Raw genomic sequence first — 20,952 nt, forward strand, 5'->3', positions numbered from 1 at the left:
GGGGTCATCCCCCCAACAATAAGGGAAAAATAATTAGAAAAACATTGGTAAACTGCGAAGAAGGTGGATATATCATTCTCAAAAATACATTATTTCATGCACCATATTTAGATGTGTTGTTAAGTGATCGTGGGCGATGAAATCGGCGTAACTAATGACAACCAAATAATCACTGGGCAGCTAGCAGTAGTACCACTTAGAAGTTATTGTACTGTATGTTGGGGTAGATGCACATCGAGACCAAATCAAAGTATTAAAAAAAATTATGATTAGAATAAAATAGGTTGTCAGCAAACACCTGGAGAAGACTTGAATAATTATTTAACTATTATTCAAAAAATGTTGTGGTCGAATGTTCCAAAGTTATTGACTTTCCGAAAGACCACTGAAAGCAAAAGACCGGGAAATGAATAATCTCACTGTCTATTGGGTCTTTGTGGAGATAAGATTGTCTTGTGGTGGTGGTAGGGCACCTAGCGAGGAGGAGTATCATTTGGAGATTACTGGTGCACATCAAGACCAAATCAAAGTGTACCTTCTTTGTCTGCCTAGGATTGAAGATCGGCTAGGACCTGCAGAAGACCTAAATTAATAATTATTTAATTAATATTCAAAAAATACCGTGATTGAATGTTTCAAAGTTATTGACTTTTCCAATGACTGCTAAAAGCATCATAGTAGCAAATGAATAATCTCACTCGAAGTAGGATTGCTGAAAGCAGAAACCGTGCGTAGCCCGATTAGCATGCATGGTGGGCGTCCTCCTACTGCTGCTCCTCCTCATGCCGGTGCCGGCAACGGCAACAGCGCAGCTCTGCGGCAACGGCGGCAACTACACGGCCAACAGCACCTACCAGTCCAACCTTGCCGTCCTCGTCGCCGCCCTCCCGAGCAACGTCTCCTCCTCCCAACAACTTTTCGCCACAGCCACAGCCGGCCACTCCCCAGACGCAGTGTACGCGCTCGCGCTCTGCCGTGACTTCGCCAACGCGGCGTGGTGCGCAGACTGCGTCAACGCCTCCTTCCAGCACGCGCAGCAGACGTGCCCGTACCACCGGAGCGCCATCGTCTACTACGAGTACGACAGCGCCCAACAACCAGGGTGTGTCCTCGGCTACTCCGGCGACGACGCCTTCCTCAGCCCAGCAACCAGTCTCACCGAGAACGGCACGCTCTTCCAGTCGTGGAACGAGCAGAACATCTCGAGCGACGCCCGGATCGTCGCCGCCCATGTCCATGAGCTGCTGACGGTGACGGCCCAGGACGCGGCCGCCGACATGACGAGGCGGTTAAGCTCCGTGGTCATGGATTCCGTCCCGATGCTCTACTCCCTCGCGCAGTGCACGCCGGACCTGTCCGCTGACGACTGCCTGGCGTGCCTACAGCGGCTCATCGCCATGTTCAACGCCACCACGTCCGTGCGCCTGGGAGGACGGATCTTCGTGCTACGCTGCAACATCAGGTTCGAGACGTTTATGTTCTTCGACCAGCCCATGCGGCGGATCAGTCCGTCGTCCATCTCTCCGGCTCCTCCCACAGGCAAGACTGGTGTATTTTTTTTATATATTAAATAAAATTTTCATCGACTGTGGTCCGGCCCTTTCTCCTGCGCCACTGTTTCCCAAATCGTCCCGTCCATAAGAGCATCTCTACCAAACACTCCAAACCGTAAACCTCAAAAATGATTTTGCAGGCCAAAAAATTAGCGATATGGGGGCTAAACAAGACCTCCGCAGACTAGACAATGTAAAACGAAACACTAAAAAGGCATATTCCGGAATCTCAACTTTTTTTTTCCGTATGTCTACTTCTCCCCTGCGTGCTGCTCTGCCGGCCAGCCGCCCGCGCGCCTGCCCCGCCGGCCGCCCACCCCGCCCGCCCGCCGCCCGACCACCCCGCCCCCGGCCGCGCGCGCCCCCTAGCCGCCGCCCGCCCCTCCGCGCGCGCAGCATGCTCCGACCGTCTCCCACGCACGCCCGCCCAACCGTTGGCCGCCTCCCGCGCGCCCGCCGGCCGCCGCTGCCCCTGCTCGCTGCCCCCTCCGATGCCACCCCTGCTCGCTGCCCGCTCAAGCGCTGACCCTGCTTGTCGAATTCAACCCAATCGGCTGCCAATTCCGGAGAGCACGGTTCGATTTTTTATAATATTTGGTCGGATTATACGGAAGTTCGTCGGAATTTGGCCGAACTCCGGCGAGTATATCGGCGAACTGTGATGGAGCGAGAGCGTTGACCGTATCCAGGTTGGCCTGCAAAAACGCCTTCGAAACCCCAACTATGGAGGTCGCGGGCTCGTAGCAAGGGCAGCCTCCAAAAAGTTCTACGGGTTTGACCAATTTGAGGTGTCTAGACTGGACAAAAGACACCCCAAACCCTCAAACCGGCCTGCAAATATCCGGTTTGACCAATTTTGGGGATCTGCTAGAGATGTTCTAACCGCCCCCTAAATGAACCACCTAGTCATCAAATCCAGCAATCTCGCGGTGTCTCTATTCCCATCCACCGTTGAGTTCGTGCAACTAGGCTCCAGCTGGTGGTCTCAGATCCGGGTAGGGGAAGAGGGCTTCACGAATTCGCATCGGGTAGGCGATATTCGAGGTAGGGGTGGGAGGTCCCGTTCCTACCGCGGGAGTAGGGCGGCATCGGTCGATGGCTGGAGGCCGGAGGCAGTTGTAGCGCCGGTAGCCAGGGTTCTGATTCGCGAGCTAGGTTGGCTCCTTTATTCGTGAGAGACATGATTGCGGGGTAAAACGAAAATGTCGGCTCGATTCCAATGCCTATAATCTACGGGACTGCGGGTTGAGCTTGGGGTAATTGGGTGCTGCAATGGGAGGTATTTGAGCTTGGCGGCGTCGAGGATTTGCACGCGAGCAGATTTGGGAGCACTTCCGTTTGGTAGCGGCGGAGCCGGTCGCCGGAATTAGGGGCCAGTTGGCGGATTGTCCCGGCGGCTGGCCGGGTGGGGAACCGAAGCTGGATTGGGGAATCAGGACGCCTCAGCGGTAGGAGTTTTTTTTATCGAACCGTTTTTCGCACTTAGCGGTGGCAATGGTGTGTAATTTTGACAAACTTCAGGAACAGTTAAAAATGGACGAATAAGAAGTCTTATTTTCTTTATTATTAAGTATAGACTAGGAAATTTGCCCGTGCGTTGCACCGACTGATTGAAATCTGGCCGGTCTTATGTGGTCGCTACCTCTTTTGTGCACCCCAGTTGCTAGTCTACCTGCCGCAGCACGAGTAGAGCTAAGCATCACTGTCACCATCATCACCGTCACCCCACTCTACGAAGGCCTTGACCACCCTCGCGGAAGTAGATTAAGTTTGACTAGCAAAAGTGCCCATGCGTTACACCGGGAAAAAACAAATACTCAAATGCTTCAACAAAATAACTAATTTTGTTGATACTTCACCTCTTTGCCAGCATCGTCGATGGTAGTCAATGTTTTGTCGTATTCATAATGAACATAATCAATCTAAAAAAATTAGACCAAACAGTTGTGCGGCTGCTTGTTGATTCACGGGTCAGCTTCCTGATACCAGTTTGCGGCGTATATAAACAGGTGGAGATTTATGCAAGGGAGCCGGGTGTGACTAAACATATGTTGTAACATGTCTTTATTCCACCTCGGAAGGCCTAGATTTTTGTTGGTGCAGCATGTTGAACACAGTCTGGCCCAGCCCATCGTACAATGCAAGCGATCGATCGTGGCCCACCCACCGCTGACCCTCGCAAGCCGCTCAGGTTGCCAATCGCAGATTATCAACAAACAAAAGGAAATAGCGCTCTCTTATCATCTCCTTGGCCTCGCTCGACCGTCGCTCTTCCCGCATCCCCTCTCAGCATAACCCGACGCCTCTCTGCTCTCTCTCACGCAAGCCCACACCTCTCCCCTTCGCACCAATGACTCCCGCTGCCCCAGGGGCTAATAGAATCCCCTAGCGCGCCTCCTTGCTCAGCTTCGGCCAAGCGCGCTTCCCGCAGCCTCTCGGTGTGACCCTCCCTACCCCGCGTGATGCTCTTGCAGTGCGTCCTTATTCATCTTGTTCGCGGCGTTGCGCCCACGGGAAAGCGGACATGTCCGGGAGGTACATCGAGGCTACTTCGACGCTGCACGGCCAAGCCGGCGTTGCGCAGCACGCGAGCGCAGGATACATAAGCGGGAGTAGGAAGGAGCTGGGCGAGGAAATAAACTACGTGGCAGTTGTGCGGCGGGGGCCTGTACGAAGGCGGTCGTACAGGGCCTACCCAGCGGCGGGAGGCGCGCAGGAGGGTTGCTGGCGATCGGCGAGGGCCCGGCCAGTGGCGGGAGGGCACGCAGAAGGGTCTCTGGCGGCCGGGGGCTGGCCTGGCCGACAGTGGGGGGCTGTCCGACCGGCATCCGATTTCACCAGGAGCTCCACTTCCCGCAACGCGGCCATCGGTGACCCGTACTCCAGCTACTGCGCGCCACCCACATCCGGGTTGGGCGGGTCGAGTGCGCTGGGTGACGGTAGGTGCTGGAGTCCGGCGTGGTCACGACGCTGCTACAACCCATAGTGGCTGGGGCGATTGCGGCTGTGAGCATGGCCTACAGCTGCTGAGTGAGGTTAGGATCGAGTTCTGTGGTCCTTAGACACATAGTGCTCTGGGTCGACGGGAGCGGAGGGACCCGATACGGTGGCATCATTCGTATGAAGGGATTCGGTGAGAGGGTAAATTAGTCCAAAAACTTGTTAGATGAAAATTTTGGCAGAAACATTAAATCCTTTATTAATATAGAATTAGCACAATACATCTATTCTCTAATATAGAATGTTATAGCTCACCACATACTACATTTTCCAAACATTGAATAATAGTTTCAGGTCAAACTTCACACTCCGTGGTCCATGAGCTGAAATTGGCTTTATGTATCTGAATGCAAGTAGTTAAATAACTTGCACGGGTTCGTTATTAGCTAATGAAGCATGTGCCCTTTGCATGAGCAAATCCCATTTTTTGCAATTGAACAATATACACTAGCAAATGCAATAATATATATCTGCTTCATGTCTGCTATAGAAGAAGCACAAATAAATATATCAGATTTCGAACACGAAAGACTATTTTTGTTTAGACCCAATAACTTTTGTTTGCAATTACTACTCCATAAACACACAATTCATAGAACAAAATTACTTGTTGTAGTCGTTTGTACATATACACAACTTCAGAGAAAAAACAACGCACTGCTCTCCATCACAGTGCTGGAAAGAACTCGCTAATTTTCACTGCATAAAGACCAGACCTGGAGGTTGGTGGCGACCAGGTTGCTCTCCCAGCCACACAGGAGCGCCACCGAATCATAGCACGAAGTCAAGCAGGTTTACCGGCTCTATAGGATCTGGCCCATGGGGAGAATGGAACAGTCTTCCCGTCGGGAATGTCTCCAGGGCGAGAGGAGGTCGGCTGCCGGATCAGATCCGCGGAGTGCGGCAAGAGAAATAGAGTACAACCAGCTTGCCAGCGACCAGGCGCTTTGTCCACTAACGGTCCACCACCTGCTATAGCTCCTTCTCCTCGTTGTCCGGACGATGGTACCTCGTGATCCTCCTCGTTCGGCGGGTCCAAGGTTGGAGGAGAAGGCGCGGGTCAGCAGTTGGATCAGGAGAAGGCGCTTGGGAGGGGGGTCGCGGACGAGCGGGGTCACCGGGCCAGGGAGCCACAGATCCCGGCATGTCTTGGTGCACCACCTCCGCCGCCGCTTGTCGTCGCCGGCTTCGCTTCAAAGGAAGCAGGGCGATTGTTACGGGCGAGGTGAATTAGGTGCGGGCAGGAAATTGGGCCATGCAGTGACGACTGATGAACAGCCAGGCCCAACAGCTACGGATGAACGAATGAACCGTTTTTACTTACCGGTGGCAAATCTTGTAATTTCAGAGAAACCTAGGGGCAATAAAAAACGTACGACGGAACCTTTTTTCTTTTATTATTAGGTATATAGTACAAATGCCCGTGCGTTGCCACGGGTCCTCAAATTTCATTACTCAATACGCATATAATTTCCAACTCACTATGAAAATTAAAAAAAAATAAGGGATATCATAAGATACTATAGCATGATAATACTCCAATGATGATAAATTTAGCATGTTCCTTTCTGAAACCAAAGTCACAGGTGACGCAATCAAGCCTCTTTGAAGAAAGGCAATGATCATTGACATGAGATCAAACACATCTACCTAATTTTGGCCACTTCAGATGCAACAACTTTGTAACAGTGGTGACACAAACAACACCGTATCAAATCACAACACCACACTAACATAACTCAAACAGTATGTAAGCAATAGCTCTACCTTTAGGCACAACTCTAAAAGAACTCAAAAGTCAAGGTACTTCCCTTCAGGCTTCGTGTTCATGCCTACCGCCATCTTGCTGTTGTTGGCGATGGCTACTGACATCCTGTACTTCATGGAAGCTCTTCCACGGGCCTTGGTACCTCAGGAGGCGTGCTGCAACGCATGAGAGCCCAGTTCACGCCCTCGAAGAATGGATGTTGTTTTATCTCCGTCACACCCCTCTTCACACCGGGACGCTGCTCATCATCAACATGAGATCAAACACATATATCTAATTTTGGCCACTTTAGATGCAAGAAGTTTGTAACAGTGGTGACACAAACATCACTGTATCAAATCAACACCACACTGACCTAACTCAAACAATATGCACGCAATAGCTCTGCCCCTAGGCACAACTCTAAAAGAACTCAAAAGTCAAGGTACTTTCCTCCGGACTTCGTGTTCATGCCGCCGCCGAGTCAATCTAGTATACCAATAGATTCTTTAAATTCTGGGAAATCCTTTTGTGGAGATACACTTCCTTCTTGTATATCAGAATATGCAACAAAAAGAAGAAAGTGTAGGGCAAAGATCTCATCATTTACACCCTGCTATATATGAAACAAACAGAAGAAATTTTTTGCTCGCTTGATGTTTTCTGGACATCAATTGTAAGAGTTGGTCATTAAATTTAGCAGTCACTGTCAAGAAGACGTGAACTTTGTAAATACCAGGTACTGACGCCTTCAACCGCTTACTCACCTGTTGGTCTGATTCTGATAACATTTAACTATTGGTGAAACTAATAGATAGGCTCCATCACTGCAATTCTATTTAGCCAGAACTGAAAAATAATGGTGATACATTGGTTTCATCACTGCACTTCAAATCCCGGTGATATGCATATTTCAATAAAAAAATCTAAATCTCACTTAAATGTAGAAATATGCTCTAAACTTTTCTCCTTGTAAGGTTTGTTTTGCAAATTTGCTCTCCTATTTATCGTAAAACCAGGGGTTTAACAACACACACCTGAATACCTCATCAAATAATTGGACAACAGAACATACAAAATGAAAAAAATGATGGCATTTAGTGACCTTAATGCCGAACGAAGCTTGTTAATAATCAGGTGTCCAATGCGAGCATTCAAAAAAAAAAACTGAAGCATGTAGCTGTAAGGACAAATCAGAGAGCATACAAATTCAGAACCTTCCATGTGTACATTTATCAAAATTGAGAACTGTAAAATAGCAATAAAACAAGGAGTTGTAGTTCTCTCTTAAATTTGCATGTACCAAATTGAAGTTATCTCAGCTTTAAAACGGAAGCACCTCCAGAGTCCAGAAAGCTTTTCTAACTACTCCAACAGCTTTCCCTTGCCATAATCAGAAAGCTTTGCTAAATTACAGATAGTGTGTAACACAATATTCATGTGGGTCAACATAATTCAAATAAGATCAAAAGGAATTCACATGTCCCAACACTTTAAATCGACACTGCATCAACCTGTTCTCCTCTTTTCTTCAATGTTTTTGTCCCCATCTCCATCAAAGAAAAACAGTGTCATTTTCAAAAACAATCAGCGAATTGAGCATTTTATTAATAAAACAATTACTACCATCAGACACAGCTTGGCTGCCTCTTCCAATGAGTTCCTCCTCGCATCAGTGTAGATCTTGTCTAGTAAATCTTAACATCATAACTGCTACAGATACAATTATTGATTAGTGTTGATCATGATAGGAATACAAGATTCATGGTACTTTCAATGTGTCAACTAATAGTGTACTTACAGGGTATTGTGCTTTGCTATTTTTGGACAAGCTGCGCAGCATCGGGCTCGAAGCTAGAGAAAATGATGGTCTCCCTTGCATACTCAAAGATTACATGTTTTCAAATTGCAAATCGGATGTGTTAGACAAGTATACCGCAAAAACTAAAACATAATAATCCACTGTAGTTAGTAAAACATGACTTAAGGATGGTTTGGAGGATGCCGCAAAAAACTGAAACATAATTTGGATTTCTCGAATGCTTCTTGAAGGTTGCAACCAGGATCAACTGATTGCACATTCCAATTCAACATCCTACCATCCTTCATTTTTCGCAGCACAGGCTTCCCATTCTGGAAGCATAAAGCAAATTATTATTAGATTCAGCTGAACTACTGAAGTCCTTAATGCAAAAAAATGAGCAAATAGGTATTTTGCATTGTTATCGTACCTTCCCCTTCTTATTTCTGGGCAATACTGGAGAAAATCTACCAACTAAAGATCTGTGACAAGCTTATCTGAAACTTTGCACTCAAAACAGATATAATCAATAGCTGAATTTGTGGTTCTAGTATGACTAATCATTGAAAAACCTCAGAACAAATGGTGTAAAGTTATATGGATACAAAACAAAACATGGTATATATATTAATTTACATGTTCTGCAAAATTGATTATTTAGACAGAGAGGAGGTCCAGAAGTAAACAATTAAGTATCTTTTTGAGACTATAAGCAAGCTTCACATTTAAGTAGATGCAGTAGCTTGACCACCGAGTACGCTAGCATGCAAAAGTAAACATGGCATGTTCACTTCAAACTCAAAATCCTGCAATCCTAGGGAAAGAACTCAAAATCCCGACCGATTCCCGACCACTACGTTAACTTTTTAAGTAAGAAGTTTGCCAAAGGAAATGCATTTACTTATTACTCTGCGCCTAGTTCAACTTTGCCTCTTAATAGGAATTGAGTCAATTAGTTGCCTTCTTTGTATCTACTAATTTATTGAAACAATGTGACTTAGTGAAAACGAATTCCTTTCTTATGTTCCTCGATTGAGAACATGGCCTGTCATTTTGATAGATGAGTTCAGAGGTCAAAGTAAAAAATTGCAAGAAAGGTAAGCACACTAATATCACCATCCTATTCCGGGAAAAATAATGCCAGCATTCTATTCCCAAGAGAATAATATCACGATTCATATGAAATTACATCATTGTTCAAGTGACTGACACCTTGGACCGTTTACCCATGAAGGAGCTTCATGATTTCACTACTCCATAGTAAGAGCATGAAATGCAAGGGGATAGACAGAGATATCTGAACCAGGCCATCCACTGGAAAAACTTTAAACCTGGCTACAGCAGCAATACTCTTTATCTGTTAAGAACACTCCGTATTATTCGGATTGAGAACTATATGACTCTGCTGAATTGCCGTGATAAACAGTACATTATCCAGACTGAATTAGTTTGAAGAACTTATACAATACGCACTGAGGATCCCGTTAAACCTTTTTTGGCTCAGCACTTCTCCCTGAAGAAAGTTGCGAATACCAATCCAACGAGTTAAAGCATGAAAATGTGGTTCAAACATGGAATTTTAACGGCATGCATAAAAATGGTTCCAAAATTGCAGAATTGGAGAGAACTTCAACAGCAAAGATAAACCAATATAGTGTCCAAACTGCTACAACAGTTTATAATATTCATCTCCTATGTTGGTGGGTAACATGAAGTGAAAGGATATTTATTTTTAAGATACTCCGGTTAGAGAAAATGGCAGTTCATCTATACATAGAAATCTCCTACTCAATAAAAGTGTTCACGTGGATCAAGAGCAAAAAATACCTAGCGGCCCCTAGGAGATGGACTGAGTACTCGATGATCAGAGTGATTTGAAAGGTTTCGGGATGGATTATTAGATCTGACCTTGGGGAAATTGGCAGTTGTCATGCACGAATCAAATCGCGGCCCACCTCGGTGGGAGGCGGCAGATGCGACACTGGTTCTCCCCCTCCTCGTCTTTGTCTCTGTAATCGTCCACGACGGGGAGCGCCGTCTCCGGCATAGCTGTGGCGACAACTATTGACTCCCGCTAGTAGCCGCCCGCTTTGGGGAGGGTCGTCTCCGCCGGAGCGGCGATGTCCGGACGCCAGCCTCGCCATGAATTGACTTCTCGCTACAGCTTCGTAAGCTATGAGGAAGGAAATCGTAGATCAATCAGACTAACTGCGGCAACAAAACGCTGGCCAAAAGGAGCTGTTCCGTGATTTTCATATCAATTTGTTGGCCCAGATTTTTTATCTGGCAGGAGAGAGATGGTGCGGGAGGGGAAAGAGCGAAACGGGAGGACGGGCCTTGCCCCTCTTGCATCTCTTCTTCGCCTCCCCTGCTCCTCGTCCGATCTTGATTCCGGCAGCCAATTTGAGCTCGATTTTAACTGTCGCGGCGCTGCGGCGGGTCAACCTTCGAATTCGCTCTCGGGTCCCCAGACCGGCCGTCCGCGCGCGATGGTGACGATCTGGTGCGGGCGGCGGACGGAGCTTCTGGTACACCACCTGCAGGCCGACCCGCCGCCTGCTGGAAAGAAGCCCCCATCGATGCGAATTTCGATCGCCTCTGTCCCAATCACCATCTGGCTCCCCGGCAGCTCGGCCTCGCAGATTGGAGAACAGAGTAAAGCGTAGCCGCTTAGTCCCTGATGTCAACAGGACCGAGCGGGTGGGCTAGGGGAGGTGAAGAGGGTAGTATTGTGAGCTCCAAGCTCGGCGGTGGACCGAGCGGGTGGGCTAGGGGAGGTGAAGAGGGTAGTATTGTGAGCTCCAAGCTCGGCGGTGGTCGCGGCGAGGCGGAGCCTGGCGTCCATCGGGGCTCTTCTCCCTTCTCCGTCTGCATCCTAGAGCCCCGACGCGGTCACTCCCGTCCACCGTGGTGCTTTCGCTTAATGTCAGGAGGCGGCTTGGAAGGCAGCAGCCAGCAGCCAGCAGCGGCGGAGCCAAACCCTAGGAAGCGGCAGCGCTGATTCCTGAGAGAGCCAAGAAAATGTACTTGTTGGGCCTGGCCCATTTGGGCGCGACGGATGCGCGACGACAAAGGTAGCGAGAGGTGGGACGACCAATACTAAACGTATTGTGGATGGCAGAATAAGGAACCACTTTAGTCTTTTTAAGTAGTAGAGATAGAGATAAATATAGATATAGGTTAATTTGCTTTATCTACATCCGTACTTTCCCGTAGCACTGGGTAATTGATATATCAATTAATCTATACCTAATAATAAAGAAAATAAGATTTCTTGTTCGTCCGTCTATTGTTACCCCTATTTTATATTAAAATTAGGGTCATTGCCACCGCTTATGCAAATAGACGGTTCGGACCTGACCTGGCCTTCGTCTATTTTTCTCTTCCACGGAACACTCAATATCCTCTTTCGTCCCAGCCCAGAATCAGCGGCCCGATTCACACCCGGCGCCGCTCAATTCACGCCCGCCATCGGTGAATCGAGGCTTGTGGCGACCAAATCGAGTTATCTCATGCGCAAAGCGAACCTAGCCATCTGATTTGGTCCTCGCTATTGAATGAATCGAGCCAGAGCTTGCTGCCGCCGCCAGGAGCGAATCGACCCGAATGCATGGTTCGCGCGCGAGGAGAAGATTGAGACGGAGGTCGCCGTTGCCCGCGGAGGGTCTGCGGCCGACGCCACGACGACCGGTGGAATTCGACAGGAGGCAGTGGCTGAGAGCCTGAGAGTCGCACAAGGCGTTACTCCACCTAGAGGACCCCTCTTCACCCACGGTCCCCGATGCCCTGTACTGTTCAAAGTCGTTGTGTGTGTCGTCAAGTAAAATGCATGAGCACAGCCACCGGTCAATCTGCACTATATTTATTTTCACTATATGGTACAGAACCTGAAGATGAATTTCATGCTGTTCTTTAATGGAGTAAGGATAGAACTCTCATATTTGCTCTTAGAGACATATATATGGGATTTACCTCATGAAAGCAAATTCATTAAAAAAAACCTCTTGAATGACAACGACAAAAATCACTAGAAAAATCTTGGACCCGCCACTGCCTGCAAGGTACAGTACATTGTACCTTTCACAATGCGATACAGGGATGACCTCGAGTTAGTGCAATGAAACAGAGTAGCGTAATGGTTCAATTTTAAGACGCTTGAAGGGATGACAGAATGCAATTTAGGTGATTGAGATTTATGGACAGAGTTAGACACTTAAAAATCTCGCAAAAATATATTTCTAAATATTCTCGATAATAGTTGTGTAACCGTGAAACAATATATTTAGTAAAAATCAATCCGCCGCAACACGCGGACATATTTCCTAGTGATGACTTATGACAATTCGTGAATGTTAAATTTTGAAGGACATCGAAGGCAACCTTGGGTAATTGCCATATCTGTAGCTGTTCCCGTATCACTAGTTGCTTTTTGCTTCATCATCCTTTACTGTCGTCGCCTCAGAGCAAGGAACAGAAAAGGTACGCAAATTATTTACTGACATCAAAATATGTATAAATAAAGAGTTTTAACTCAACAGATCCTTGCGCCAATTTTAAATTTTTTTCAGCTGCAATGAGATTACGAGTAAAGCATACTTTCAAGTTGGAAGTACGAGATCATGAACAGGTGTGGGATATGGACGTCGGATTTTCCGGATTTTCCGTCTTCGACTTTCATCAGATATTTGTTGCAACAAGCAACTTTTCTGAAGAAAATAAACTTGGAGAAGGTGGATTTGGCCCTGTATATAAGGTATATATATATGCATATATCGTACTCTTTTCTATATATAATTAATCCTCAGTTTCTAGTCAATAGAAATATATGGTATATGTCTCTGAAATTTTGTAATTCTTAAGAACCATATAATACTAGCATCCCATTCATTCTTTTTCGGGAGACTCGGTCGTTTGTCCAACTAAATTTCATCTCCTTTTCAATCTCGTTTTTCCCAAGGTTATGTAATAAAGTAGGTCATGCTTTAGCGGCCGTCGGTGCTAGTCAAACTATGGCTAAGTGTGTTTGGTTGGAGTCTGTACCCGATGATGTACGGGACGGGCAACATCGACGTTTATGTCATCACGTTCTTGGATCGCTAGAGCATGATCCTACCATATAAGTCATGGCTTCTCCTCTCCTGCTAGTTTGTGTTTCTGCGGTTGCTGTTTCTTGTTGTGTCCATCATGCTATCAATGAGAGTGGGCTTGACTCTTGTTGTATCAGTTCTTGCCTGGTTTTCCACAACTAATTTGGCAACAATCTTCTTCTTAATCATTGAAAAAAGCAATGCTTTTGCCTCGTGTTAAATTTTTTTTTGCGGTAAGAACACTGATTCAAAGTGGGGTTTATTTTCTTGTGCTCATTACTTGGTAGCTGTGAATTAATTTCTGCAACATATATAACGCAACCTGACTGTGGCATAATATCATTGATGTTTTTTTTTTCTAGGGCCGCTTTCCTCAAGGCATGGAGATAGCAGTTAAGCGACTTGCTTCACATTCAGGACAAGGTTTGGTAGAGTTCAAAAATGAAGTTCAGCTCATAGCCAAACTTCAACACAAGAATTTGGTCAGACTATTGGGATGTTGTTCCCAAGAAGAGGAGAAAATATTGGTCTATGAATACTTGCCAAACAAAAGTTTAGACTTCTTCATATTTGGTAACATATCTACATTTTCAGAACATGACTAAAAATCTTAATATATTGTTTTCAGATGTCCTATGTGCATGATTGCACTCTCTTGATAGTTGAGGTGTACTATTTTATTTTTTAGATCTTTTTTCCGATATAGTATATAAACTAACATTTACTTCATGTCCAGATGAATATAGAAGAGCTTTCATGGGTTGGAACAAGTGTCTTGCAATAATTGAAGGAATATCAGAAGGACTTCTTTACCTACATAAGCACTCTCGTTTGCGTGTCATACATCGAGATCTTAAACCAAGCAACATTCTCTTGGACAATGAAATGAATCCTAAAATTTCAGATTTTGGACTGGCAAAAATATTCAACTCAAATAACAGTTATGAAAACACTACAAGAAGAGTGGTTGGTACATAGTAAGTTTTCATATGAGTTATACCTTATAAAAATTTCTATATTGCAAGTCAACCATATACTAATTGGACTTATTTTATTACACCATTAAAGTGGTTACATGGCTCCCGAGTATGCTTCCGAGGGCCTATTCTCTGTCAAATCTGATGTTTTCAGCCTTGGTGTTTTAATTCTCGAAATCCTTAGCGGGAAAAGGAATTCTAGTAGCAATCAGTGTGGAGCTTTTATCAACCTCCTCGGATATGTGAGTTCGTACACTTCTATATGATACGAAAATAAATGCTTTGTTAACCTCGTCTTGGAATTGCAAATAGGCTTGGCAGCTCTGGGAAGAGGGAAGATGGATTGATATTGTTGATGCGTCATTGCTTCCCATGTGTAACCTCGCAGAAGTCCTGAGGTGCGTTAACATCGCACTACTATGTGTACAGGAGAATGCAGCTGATCGACCGAACATGTTGGATGTTACTTCAATGCTAAGCAGTGAGACTATGATCCTACGTAAGCCTAAGCACCCAGCGTATTTCAATCTAAGGGTAGGAAATGAAGAGGATTCATTTGCTACTCAGTCCTGCAGTGTTAATGATGTCACCCTATCTGTCATAAGTGCCAGATAATTTTCATTTATGTCATGTGGTTTTTACTGAACCAACATGTAGAATCAATGATATCATATATTCATAGATGTTGTACAACACATAATTATAAGAAAAACTAGAAGACCCGTTGCGTCACTGGCGCAAATGGCTGAAGTAAGACAGTATTCATGCCATAAGATTTACCTTAGAAACTGTGAGGCTAATATGTAGACTGTAAGGATGGTGCTTCACATGTAATGTCGGTAGACTGAACTTATGTGTAATATTATATTTTATTTTGGTTGTAAACTGTAACACTTAGGACACATGCGGGGTAGATTTAGTAAAGTTATATGCATTGCATCGCAAAACGGGGGAAATTTTCGCGCTTAACTGCATAAAACCTAAGAGGGATCGAGATTTCTCTCTCGTTGCAACTAGGGTTTAGTGTAGCGAGAGTGCGATGAATTTCGACATGACCTCTTCTGAATCTAGGGTTTTTAGAAGGAGTTCAAATTTGAATTATAAATCATAATTGAATACAAGAAACCATTATATAATCGAAATGATATTTAATAACTCAACTTCATATCAGAACCATACAATACATATCCAAAATTGGATAATCACATATACATAAAGCTCATAAAGAAACTTTGAGCTTTATTGATATTTAAAAATATATACATTGTCTTTACAAAATTTCCAGAATATTACAATGATATTGTTCTCAAATAAACATGAAATCAAAATGAAAGGAAAATTACAAGTATATAACTAGGATCCTAGACTATAGCTTCACATAACACTTCTTGTTCTTCTCAAATCCTTGCTCTATGTTGATCCCTGCACAAATAACAAGCAATAGGAAGGAAATGATGCCAAGTGGCAAGGATCAAATAAAATGACAGAGTTAGGATAAAGGCCACCAGGTCGAGCTGATCCACAGGAACCAGTAAACAACCAAGGTAGCAGCACATCAGGCAGGGGATCAAGTCCCAAGCCAAACACATGCCAACACAGGATATGCTCAAGCCTTTCCACCAAAAGGACAAGTCCCTAGAGCTCTGCATGCTCCACATCACATAGTGACTCACTTCTTGAGGTGTCAAGCAAGGGTGAAACTCAAACATGCAATATATATAGCATTCACCTCACAGCCATCGACACAAGGTAACAGAAAACCAGCAAGAACAACAGCATCTGTTCATCACAGCTCAGTATGTTCATCTCCAATCCATTCACATCAAACCAACCATAGAACCAGAAAATGGTGGACTAGAGCAAGAAGAACATCAGGAGCTAGGAGGAGAAGGACAAGCTTTCACCACAAGATCAAGCAAACCATCACATCAGCTTAACACTTTGTCTAGGAGCTGCAGCAATGTATACTTGATACCTGGAAAGGATCCAGACGATTCAATCCATCAATATGCATGCTCAAATCACAGCACTGAGCAGATGCTCAAAAGGGATTAATCATCACTTGGTAGAGACCAAGTGATGCTGGCAATAGATGAGATAAGCAAGACCTAGGCCTATCCAGTGGATTCATATATGCAAAATAAGAAGAAATAAAAGCATATCCAAGGATGAACCAGAAAAACATAAAGCCTTAACAGACACATGCATCACCTAGCATCACCTAGCTATTAAACTATCAGAGCGTATATTTTCTTCATAAAATAACTCACAATGGCATTCATATGCATGATACCCTACTGTGAGGATCTCTTTTTAACCAGAACCAACAGTTATATCCATCAAGTTGAGCAACCAGTAGTAGTCGCTAGGCTACTGAGGTCACATCAAACCACCAGTAAGCCACATAAAAGGGATTAGTCATCCTTACCCACAAGGAGTTCAGACTTCAATGGATGGTATCCAACATTAGTTGGTATTCATTCATTCATCCCAGCAAAGTGAATCATAATTGCTTAAGCAATTCATCAAGCAAATCAATTTACTTAAGATAAATAAATCCTCCGGAACAACATATGATAGTAATCAAATGGGCAGGCATTCCATAAACAGGCAGTAATTCATATATTTTTTTCTCTGAATAATACAAAGCTTCCAGAAGCATCAATGGCATCACCATTACATGGTAGCAGTAATAGAGGAGCAGGTGTAGCTGCAACAATTAAATCAAGTAACAATAGCACATGGGCAATAGGCCAGTAAGTTAACCACTAGCAAGAGTGGCTTCACAGGAAACAATTGGAGCAGGTGTAGTCACAGCAGCATAGCAGCAGTCATAGTCACTTATTCTGCAAGCTACTGCTAGCAGCTGGTGTTCATATGAACACAAGATCAAGCCATAGGGTTATACTCAGGATAGAAGCAACTGCAATTCCTAGAATTATCCATAGCAAGGAAGCGAGAGCAGCGTCAATAGGCATAGCATCACAGAGCATAGCACAACCCAAGGCGTAGCTCAAGCAAGCACAAGAACATGTCCAATCCAGACCAGTAGCTAGAGCTAAAGGAAGAGGAGTATAGAGGGGAGTAGAAGAGTAGATGATGGTGTACCTAGAGCAGCAGCAGCATCCGAGGCGACACGGCGGCACGGGGGCACTAGCCAGCCACGGCGGCGCCAACCGCAGCCAAGCTGTAACATCCCAAAAATTCAAAACAAAACAAATGAATTTCCCTAGTTCCAAAATTTGGGAACCAACAAAAACTTTTATTAAATTAAATATGATACATAGTGATCTTACTTATTTCTTGTGCTATTGCCATGTTTGCTTGTAATAGTAGTTTTGAAATAATCTTAAACCCTAAACATCACCCCTCTTTTCACCATCCTAGCTAAAATAAAATAAAAGGGAATTAAATAAGAAAAAGGTATATGTGCCTATGGCTATTTTTACAAATCTTTACCCTAGACCTTTCTACTTTGTTTAGAGGTTTGGAAAACCTTCATACCCTCTACCTAGCACTTATCAAACCAAATCCAAAGTGAAACCAAAGAAATTAAAAAGAAACTAAAAATGCCATAGAGGCATATGAGAGTAAAATGCAAATTTATGAATTTGGGAACCTTAACCCTAATACTTGTTATGAATGGTGGGATCACTCCTATATACCATTTCAACACTCAACAACACCATTTGGGTCAAGCCAAGTCAAACAAAAACTCAAATGCAACATATGCATAAAGGCCTATGTGACACATAGCCATAATACCCAAATTTTTGCTCTATGACTCTAAACCTTGACCAAATGATATGAAACCATCTCCCAACCTAATATAACCCTAAAGTGACCCTAACCCATGCCCAAGTAAAGCAAGGTGAACAATTTACAAAAATAATAAAACATGACACATCACCTTCTATGTGTTATGGCCATTTTTGCAAATCTATGATCAAGACCTTTTGAAATGGATTCAATGGTTGGAAAATGTTTCTAAACTAATAAGAATCACATTAGAGTCAACAAAAGTCAAATCAATTGGAGAGAAATAAAATGGAGAGAAAATTCCATATTTCACCCACATACACTTTGGCCCATTTTGCAAATCTTCATATGAGGCCACCATTGCTTGCCCTATGGTTTCTAAAACTCATATATAACAAAAACAAACACAAATGCATAAAAGAAACCAGATTCAAATCAAAGGAAAATTCAAAATTCAAACACATATGATAATGGTCATATGTCACCCTTTTATTTTCTTCCTTACTTTGCACCTCTTTATCTCTCAAATCCTAAACTAAACTTGGTCAACCAATGCCAGGTCATCCAAGACCAGGTCAAGGTGAGTAACTTTCATGTTGACCACCATGGCTAGAGTTGACTAGGTTGACCAGAATAAAAGTGACAAGTAGGGATGCTGAAATAAAGTGAAGATCATGTCACTTTTGACATTTTGCAAATCAATTCCAAAATGAGTACCACCACCACCAATACTTCACTCTAATTATATAAAAGAGATTCACCAAAAAGAATTTCAAAATTCAAATAAAATTCTCTTGCGGCCATTGTGTCGAACAGGTGGCAGGCATCATTTCCAAATTGAGTTACACCCTATTATCCTCTGGGTTCTTCACTAAACCCCTTTAACCTGTGATCATTACACTCTCCTACAGCCCCTGCATCATCCCAGTACCTGCCTTGGTCGATTAAAGTGAGAGAAGGGGGAAAGAAACCCTAGACTATGCATGCCGTGGCCATGCCGGCCACCTTTGGGCACCCCTCTCTCTGGCCTCCCTCTCAACTTTTCTTCTTGTCTTCGAGCATCTCTGAAGCACAAGGATCAAGCCAGTACCGCCCACTCGATCGCCAACGCACGGCATTGGCCGGAACGCGCGTGCCAAAACGTTGCCAGGACGTGCCAGTCGACGCGGTGAGCGCGCACTGGCCGCGCCAGTACGTCGCGCACTCGAGCGCGACCGTCCTCCCCCTGCATCCCTACCACGGCGTTGAGCAGCTACTCCCCGCCCTCTACACACTAGACACGCTCCCAGGCCTGCCCCTGCACCGTAGCCACCGCCATGATCAAGACCTTCCGCCACGGTACTGCGAGGACGCCATCATTGCTAGCACGCCACAGACCATCTTTGGACGCGCCATCACGCGCGCTAGCTCCACCTAGACGTCGCCTACAAGATGCGCTCCATAGCTTGCCCCTTCGATCGCCAGAAACGTCGAGCCCATGGTCGACCTCGCCAGCACCCGCCGGCCTTCTACGCCCGCTATAAATAGGGACGATCGGCTCCTCCTCTCTTCACACAACTCACTCCCCTCCTTTCACTGAGCCTCCTTCACCAGTCAATTTCACCACCCATCGCCGGAGCCGCTCCAATTGCGAGCTCGGAGTCGCCGGAGCCCGCAGATCGCCGTCACCAATTCACGCCACCCCGAGCCTCGAAACTGCTACCAGTCGACGTCTCGTCGTCGACAACATCGCCTCACCCATCTCCCTCGACCGCCGGCGACCTACAGCGCCCTCCGACCCCCTACCTCTGCCGCCCGCACGCCCTCCTCTTGCCGGAGAAGAAGACAAGCCACGACCGTGCGATCCTCTCCTGATCCGACGGTCATCATCGCCGAGTACCGATTCGGTGAATTAAGCCACTGACGCGTGGGACCCCATGTCAGGCGGCCCGCGGCGTGGTCAGCGCTAGTTGGGCCGGCCCAGTCTGTTTAGTCTGTTTAGCCCGTTTCGTTTTCCCGCGCGGCCCAGAAATTCAAATCGGAATTAATTCATTTAGTTCAAATTCAATACTGCTGCCCACTTCAAATTTGAATAGCTTGAAATCTACTACACCAAATTTAACCAATTTTATATATTCGGAAAGCTCATGAAATTGTCTAAATAATGCCACTGGCCTCATATCCAAATTCGTATTTAATTTCAAATGATAAAAATAACAAGGCAGGGCCTTTTCTAACTTCAAATAAATATTAAAAATTATCTGTAAATGATTTTGAGATGATTCCAACTCTAATAAATCAAATTTGACATAATCTAATTGATTATGCAAAAATATAGCATAGTTGTTTTGCATGATCATGGACTAGATTCAAATAATGGCTATGGAGCCATTTCTAGTCCATTTAACACATACACATAAACTTATTTAAATAGTATGGGAGCTTCTCTCTCATTTAAATTGTGATCCTAAGTACTTAAAATAGAGGTACTGACCTTGGTCTAATAAGCCTCATATTTTATTACTTAGTAATATTAAATCATTACCATGCTAGTATTGAAATGCATGAGGTGTAGCACCTCATTTAAATTCTACTCTCAAATGATAGATATGAATTGTTGACCTTGGTCAACCAATATTCATACTTTATTATTTGAAGAGATTAAATCTTAATAAGATTCAATGAGAGGAAATTATTTCTTCCAAAGCCTTAAAGAGCTATACCAATAAATAATTATAATGAGAGGAAATTATTTTCTTTAAAATAAAACAAAGTAAATCACCATGTTAATAAGATGTGATGCTAGCATAGGCTTGTGTGAATCTTTGGTGTGTTTAGCATGCAAGTTTTGTGTGGTGATTGTATCCTCGTATTCGTTTATAGACGCTAGTACCGAAGGCTACGAAGGGGACGACGAGAACATCTACGGAGAAGAAGGAGGAACATTTTGATCCATACACCAACCAAGGCAAGCTAGACTAATACAAGTTATAATATTGCAAGCTAATATTCTTGCAAGATACCCTAAGGCAAAGCTCTACAAGAGCAA

At 44.6% G+C, this 20,952-nt stretch overlaps 1 protein-coding gene and 1 long non-coding RNA gene across 2 annotated transcripts; one reads left to right on the top strand and one right to left on the bottom strand.

Moving 5' to 3' along the window:
• The first annotated feature begins 713 nt into the window (after nucleotides 1-713).
• LOC124659710 (cysteine-rich receptor-like protein kinase 10) lies at nucleotides 714-15,050 on the top strand. Its single transcript, XM_047197533.1, has 7 exons — nucleotides 714-1,539; nucleotides 12,467-12,580; nucleotides 12,670-12,854; nucleotides 13,551-13,761; nucleotides 13,925-14,165; nucleotides 14,257-14,407; nucleotides 14,478-15,050. Exons 1-7 carry the CDS (start codon nucleotides 750-752, stop codon nucleotides 14,778-14,780), a joined length of 1,995 nt encoding a protein of 664 aa, XP_047053489.1. The 5' UTR covers nucleotides 714-749; the 3' UTR covers nucleotides 14,781-15,050.
• On the bottom strand, nucleotides 7,675-8,933 carry LOC124659711. Its single transcript, XR_006989674.1, has 3 exons — nucleotides 8,532-8,933; nucleotides 8,102-8,433; nucleotides 7,675-8,010 (listed from the first exon to the last, which is right to left on the bottom strand). It is a non-coding gene; the product is annotated as an uncharacterized LOC124659711 (long non-coding RNA).
• Nucleotides 15,051-20,952: the final 5,902 nt, after the last annotated feature.

This window comes from Lolium rigidum, chromosome 6, assembly GCF_022539505.1.
Source record: "Lolium rigidum isolate FL_2022 chromosome 6, APGP_CSIRO_Lrig_0.1, whole genome shotgun sequence".
NCBI classification, from domain to species: domain Eukaryota; kingdom Viridiplantae; phylum Streptophyta; class Magnoliopsida; order Poales; family Poaceae; genus Lolium; species Lolium rigidum.